The sequence below is a fragment of the Mus pahari genome, chromosome 2, assembly GCF_900095145.1.
Source record: "Mus pahari chromosome 2, PAHARI_EIJ_v1.1, whole genome shotgun sequence".
NCBI lineage: Eukaryota > Metazoa > Chordata > Mammalia > Rodentia > Muridae > Mus > Mus pahari.
In genome coordinates, this window is record NC_034591.1 from 77187215 (window position 1) to 77194270 (window position 7056).

General features: G+C 38.8%; 1 protein-coding gene across 2 annotated transcripts in view; it reads left to right on the forward strand.

The window, feature by feature from the left end:
* The window catches only part of Abcg2 (ATP binding cassette subfamily G member 2 (Junior blood group)), a 51275-nt gene extending 45454 nt beyond the window's left edge, over positions 1 to 5821 (forward strand). For both annotated transcript variants that reach the window (XM_021190101.2, XM_029535489.1), the window contains exons 14-16: positions 2931 to 3020; positions 3900 to 3988; positions 5613 to 5821. In XM_021190101.2, coding sequence (XP_021045760.1) covers positions 2931 to 3020; positions 3900 to 3988; positions 5613 to 5760 — 327 coding nt within the window. In that variant the 3' untranslated portion in view covers positions 5761 to 5821. The remainder of the gene's footprint in view (positions 1 to 2930; positions 3021 to 3899; positions 3989 to 5612) is intronic.
* The last annotated feature ends 1235 nt before the right edge of the window (positions 5822 to 7056 follow it).

A 7056-nucleotide genomic window follows, 5' to 3' on the forward strand; every position in this document is an offset into this window, starting at 1 on the left:
CCAAAAAAAAAAAAAAAAGTAAATATATATATATATATATGTATATGTATATGTATATGTATATGTATATGTATATAAACTTTTAAAAAGCCAGGTAGTGTATGTTTATAATCTCAGTCCAAGGGAGATCTTGAAGGCAGGGGGATCAGTAGTGTGAGATCACCTTTAGCTTCATAATAAGTTTGGGGGCAGCCTGGGCTACCTGAGACCATGTCTTTAAAAAGAAAAGGGTAGAAACTTTCAAAGTCCACCTACCTTCTTTCTAGGTTTTTGACTGGTAGTGTTTTCCATCAGTACATACTTACTTCACATTGTTTGTTTAATGTTTCCTTATTCCTGATCTTGTTCAGTTTTGCACTCAAGTGATGAATTGAAAGGGCCAGTCCTCACTTCTTTCCCTCATATATCATTAAATAGGAATAGCTAGCACATCAACACACTTGTCCTCTTTACTAGATTTCTTTCATTTTTGAATTTTAGACCTATCTGTGTATATACTATGTAGAAAGTAACAATATGTTTATATTCTCATCCAATAAATAAAATATCTTCAAGCAAGAAATGAATGTTTTCATTTTTTTAAATGTTTTTTAAAAATCTTGGTTATTTGTTGATTGGAGGTTTTATTTTTATTTATTTATTTTTTATTCTTTAACCTTTTTTTAAAGTCCAGTCTGTATCCTACTCCTGGTCCTCCCTTTAACTGTTCTTCATCCCATACCTCCCCCACCCTGTCTCCAAGAGGTTATCCCTACCCCACCCCCACCAGACCTCCCTATTCTCTGGGGCCTCAAGTCTCTTGAGAGTTAGGTGCATCTTCTCGTACTGAGTCCAGACTAGGCATGTATGTGAGTACACTCTTGCTATCTTCAGACACACCAAGAGGATGTCAGATCTCATTACAGATGGTTGTGAGCTGCCATGTGGTTGCTGGAAATTGAACTCAGGACCTCTGGAAGAGCAGTCAGTGCTCTTAACCACTGAACCATCTCTCCAGCCCGTGTTATCATTCTTGTTTGGACTGATTACTATGTAAGTGTTTATAAATAGGACTTTAAAGCCAGTCATCAAACTGCATACAGTCAGTACTCAGTTAACACAGTTCTAAACCTGCACATACAGGCCAACAACATTGTCATTGTCTTACATATCCCAGCTTTCTTAGTATGTTAGAACACATTCCATTTATTCTGCTTATTTTCCTCTTGAGCAGTCCATTCCTGTTATCTCTACTGTGATTCTGCTTTGGGGACAGTCATGTTTTTCTTAAGATTTATTTTGATTTTTAAGTTATGTGAATGTATGTGCTTCTGTGTGAAGTCTATGAAGAGAACAGCGATCTCAAAGGCCAGAGGAAACACCAAATAGTCTGGAACTAGACATATAGGTGGTCTAGCTCCATCTAATATAGGTGCTGAGAACCCAGTTGATGAGGTCCTCTGCTAAAGGAGCAAATTCCCTTGACCACGGAGGTATCTGTAGCTTACAGGAAGGTATTAGCTGTGCTTTCTGCTGTATATCTCCACATGCTCTTAGTAGTTCTATTTGAAAATTATTTTATTTCTTTTGAAAAATTATTCCTAGAGCTATGACTATCGAATGTAAATTGTGGAAGTAATAAATCTTTTGGGGGATGTACTGCAACATGCCTGCTCTGAATTGTTCTAGTGTGTTCTGTATTTCCAGGATTATTAAAAGGAACATTAGTGCATTCTTTCTCCCGTGTTCATATCAAAAGATTCAACTGAGAAAAAAAATGTACATTTTTCTCATGTGTGTACGTCATTTTCCCCTGTGTCGTTACTCCTTAAAGAACAGTATATTCCGATAATGTCATTTTTCCCCTGTGTCCTTACTCCTTAAAGAACAGTACATTCCGATAATGGCAGCACGTAACCTGTAATCCTAACATTTCGGAAGCAGTGTCCAGAGGGTTACTGCAAGATTGAGGCAAACCTGGTTTACACAGGAAATTTTAGACCAGCCAGGACGACATAGGGATTCCTGTCTCATCCATTCACTCCTTGATTCATAAATACTAGAGTCTACCAACTGTTTATTTAGAATTTTTGTTCTGTTAGATATTTTAATCGCTCGGTGGGGAATCTTTGAACATTTGTGATGTGTCTATTTAAAGTGTAAAGGCTGAGCTGGAGAGATGGCTTAGCAGTCAAAAGCAGTGGCTGCTCTTTCTGAGGATCTAGGTTTGATCTACAGCACCCACATGGAGGCTTTTAACTGTTGGTAATTCCAGGGGCTCTAATATCCTCTCTGTTCTCCCTGAGTATCAGGCATGCACACTCTGCACTTTTGTACGTGCAGACAACACATTCATATGCACAAAATAAAAATGAATAAAGTGTACAGGTTATGTGAAGGTTATGTTATGGTACTGTACCATCTTAAGAGTAAGAGAATTGCACATGTGCATAATTTAGTTTGTGTTATTGGCCTGGACCTAACCTACACCCTTGGGAGACCAAGGGATGACTCTATTTCTTGATCTTCCATTGCAGTTAAACAAAAAGTTGAAGACATATTCTAAACCATTAAGGATCTTCAAATAACTTGACTCTATAATATTAATGATAGGTGTATTATCCTTTCTTTAATGCCATAAATATCTATTGCAGAAGTCCTCACATGCCAAGCAAGACTGTTAGTAGGTACAATACCTGGGAAGTTTTCATACTGCCTTGGTCTTTACAGAGATATTTACCATGTGCAGGTTATTTGAGGGGAGTTTGTTTGTTTGTTTGTTGTTTTGAGGTAGTCTAGGCTTGCTTTGAACTCATGATCCCTCTGTCTTAACCTCTCTGGTTTTGATTACAGACTTATACTGTCACATTTGTATGGACCTCAAAAGAGGTCTTGTTTATAGTTAGGAATTCACTGGATTGGTTCTGACTTGCAGGTTTTTCATCTTACAGCTCTTTTCTGGCCTCTTGGTGAATCTCAGAACCATTGGGCCGTGGCTGTCCTGGCTTCAGTACTTTAGCATTCCTCGATATGGCTTCACAGTAAGTCGTACTTGTTTGTCATTGTGACTGTGTTCCCAAGCTAGGAACAACACAATAAAGTCTAACTATGTCATTTCCTTAGCCACAAGTATGAACCTATCCCATCCAAGGTTTCCTTCCAGGAACAGTGGATGATAATTTCCTACTAGTCTTTGTTATTGGAGGGTCAAAGAGTCATCTGGGGTTTTTCAGAGTCACCCCATTATTGGAGGGACACAAAGAATGGGGGGGAATCACATAAAGGAGAAAGGTTGACTAATTGATGAAAATATTTTGTTTCTGTTCAGTATGAAAGTAAATGAGAGGATAGGGGACTATTATACATAGTTTACATCGAAACAAATCTGAAGAGAAATAGTCTATCATACTCAGCAACTGTATTGGCTTTAGCAATTAGTCAGATACAAAGAAAACAACTACATCTTAATTCACTGTAATGAGCATTCTGATTTTCATAATTACAATTTTATGAAAACAAGGAAAGGTTGTTACTATAAATGAACAGTATTCACTGAGTATCATTTTATTATTTTAGTTATAGGTTTCATGGGTTATAAAATCAGGATGAGGGTGCTCTGACATAGTCACTAGTCTTTCCTCTTCGCCAATTGGAAGCAACATCCCAACCCTACGTTTCTTGATTTCCAGGGAAAATAACTTCAGCTGTTTTACTGCTGGGGGTGGGGGTTGAAGAGTTAGAGGAGGGAGGGAGGGAGGGAGGGAGAGGGCGGGCAAGTGGGCAAGCACATGTACACACCCACATATGCAGCTTGGCATACTCTTAGAAATAACAATAAAGATGAAATTTGTGCATATAGTTGTGGTAATTCTTTGGAAACATTTTGGAATTTAAAACTATTAACAATGCTTTGATTCTAGGCTTTGCAGCATAATGAATTCTTGGGACAAGAGTTTTGTCCAGGACTCAATGTAACTGACAACAGCACCTGTATTAACAGCTATACAATGTAAGTTCGTGTTCAGTGTCAGGATATACTTAAGTCTTACTTTGCTGCGCTGTAAATAGTTGCTGCGCTTAGAGGTGGGATGAGTCAAACTTTTGAGTCTTAGTTTTGTAGTCTGTAAAGGGACTCTCTGTACTGTAATTCATGTGAGCATGTTGAACAGCTCTTATAACTTACTGCAGTTAGATCCATATTTAGTGTAAAAAAAAATGCTTCCTGTATATTGACTGAGGCATTTAATAGTCCCTTAGTTATTTTATTGAATGTCAGTTTGAATTCTTACTCTTCAGAACTTGTGGGTTATAAATGGGCTGCTTTAATAGTTTGGAAGGGACGTGTGGTCTCTGAACTGCAATGGGTTCTAGCCCAGAGCCCAGCATGGAAGACAGTCATAAGCACTAGGACAGTGACTGCAAGAATGGAGTCCCAGATCACTGTGACCCTGTCACCTCATGCTTCCTCACCGGCTTTAGGAACATCATGGAAGACAGGCCTGTGTGTGTGTGTGTGTGTGTGTGTGTGTGTGTGTGTGTGTGTGTGTGTGTATAAACAGAATAGAAAATCTCCCTATAAGAAGGTGCATTCTTTCAATAATTAAAATAGAATTCAGGTTCTAATAAATTAGATGACCTTATTTTAAAATGTTAATCCTTTTTTATGATAGTTGCTAATGGTTTGATTTTTTAATACAGAAATTAATGATCAAAAAGAATGCTGGTCTCCTGAGCCTTCAGTTGTAGAAATAATTGCTGATAATAGGATGATTTTTCTATTTTTGGTTGTGAACAGAGAAACTCCTGAAGAGAGTTTTTTTCTTGAGCTTCTCTTTGCATGCCCACTTCACTTGGGTTTGATCTGGGTGTGGCATCTTTCCCTTCCTGCTGGTCAGGAGGGAGTGGATAGGAAAACTGGTACAGAGAATACATAAAAGAAGGAGCCATGACAGGCTTCATGCTCACATAAGGTTCATATTGACAAGAAGGAGAAACCTGCTCTTAAAGCAGAGAGATGGCTGTTTAAGGAGCTGCTGAATCCCACTATGCACTGAAAGAGCAGCCACGTAGGGTAGATTCGCTGCTAGGGCCACTCCATCCTGCTCTGATCTACTTCCTGTCTAAGGCTGTCAGCAGTGTCCTCTAGCTGAGTGTCTGCAGTGTGAAAGCTGATGTGTGTCTGGCTGGGAAGCCCTTGCTCCCTTCTTGACAGGTATAGCATTCTGACCTGTTTCCTTCACTCTGTGCCTGAGCAAACTCCAAGTGAAGGACTGAGCCTGGTGTGGCTACAGCTGAGGTCGCTGCTCTAAAGGCAGTTGATGAAGGTTTTTGCCTTTTGTAGACAGAAGCATTATAGGTCTAAAATTAGTGAATCTGAGGAGGCAAGAAACTCAATTCACAGTGAAGACTGTTATCATGGCCAAATTTGTTAAACGACTTAACATATACTCTTTTAGATTGTTTTAGGATTAACTAAACTTAATTAGGTACAAGTTGCTTAGCATATTATCTTGTAGGGAAAGTATTAATTAGGCTAATCAATAGGCTTCTATAACATTAGAAATGCTGAGTATATTGATTAATATTTGACAAATGCTAGAAATGAAGTTAATTCTGTATATTTTCAATTTCAGATGTACTGGTAATGAGTACTTGATAAATCAGGGCATCGATCTGTCACCTTGGGGACTGTGGAAGAATCATGTGGCCCTGGCTTGTATGATTATTATCTTCCTCACAATTGCCTACCTGAAATTGTTGTTTCTTAAAAAGTATTCTTAATTTCCCCTTTAACGGATTATTAATTGTACTCCTATTAAATATGGGCACTTTGATTACCATATCCAGTGTTCTCTTCTTCACTGTTATCCTGATGTACAAAAATAACTTACACTGAAAACTAAAGACATTATGTGTCACATACTGAGCTCATGGGCAGAAAATCCAGTCCGATTTCCTGACTTGAAAAGGGGAGACTTGAATTCTAGACACTGCTGACATGTCACTCATATATATTTCATCATCTTTTAAACTGATATGCAGAAGCCGGCATGGTGGCGGCATCCCCAGTAGTCCTGGTACTTAGAAGGCAGAAGCAGATTGTAGGTTGAGGCTTGTTTGGACCCTGTATTAAAATAACAGTAGTCGAGGTCATCAAGTAGGGAGGGAGAGGTACTTGAACAGTCTGTGAATTTATGGTCTGCTATTATTTGATATCTAATACATATACTAAACCTGTATTGCAAGTCTGGAGTCTATTGTAAAATTTATTATCTTTCTGTTTGGGGACTTTGGGCTGTTGGTGTAGTAGAAGGCTAGGGGTCTTGTGATACGGCTATTATACCATTTCTAGGGCATTCTAGTTCCGAGCTGTTCCTTACTCTCTTTGGCATAGCTCAGGGATATAAAATTTAAGTATCAGAGTCTTTTGAGAAACATTACCAAGACACACATATCTGGATCCTGCATCTACACTGTAAGAAATCTACCATTTAGGGATTTGCGTATTCCCAGTGGTTTCTAGCCAGTGAAATTATAGACTACGGTTCAGTAAGTGTTTTGATATATGGACATGTTTGTCCCCCTTACACATAAGCTCTCTTCACTCTAACGTTTAGGGTAACGGATAAGTATTTACTGGTGATTTTAAACTGACTCTTAGTTACAAGGTAAAAGGTAAGATAAGGTACAGTTCAAGGAAGGACTGTAAACTGAAGACCCTTGTGGAGCTACTGTTGCTGCTCAGGAAATGGAGCACAACATGCAAGAGTTCCTTCCTCATCCCCCTCTCAGCTACTCCTCCTCTGTGTGCGTGGCTTGTTTGCACCAGCACTTGGACACCCTTCTGTGTGGCTATTACCAGAGCATCCGGGAGCTCAGCTTTATGTTCTTGTACACGAACATGCTCACACACGCTCACGTGCACAGGGAACTCTCCTCCTTGCTTTGCATTTTACTTTAAAACATACTTTATTATCAGGATAAAATTTGCACATTAAGTAACATTGTATAGGATGATTTGATATAATGTTAAGCAGAATAAGGAGGGAGAAAATTTAAGGTTGCAAAACTCTTCTC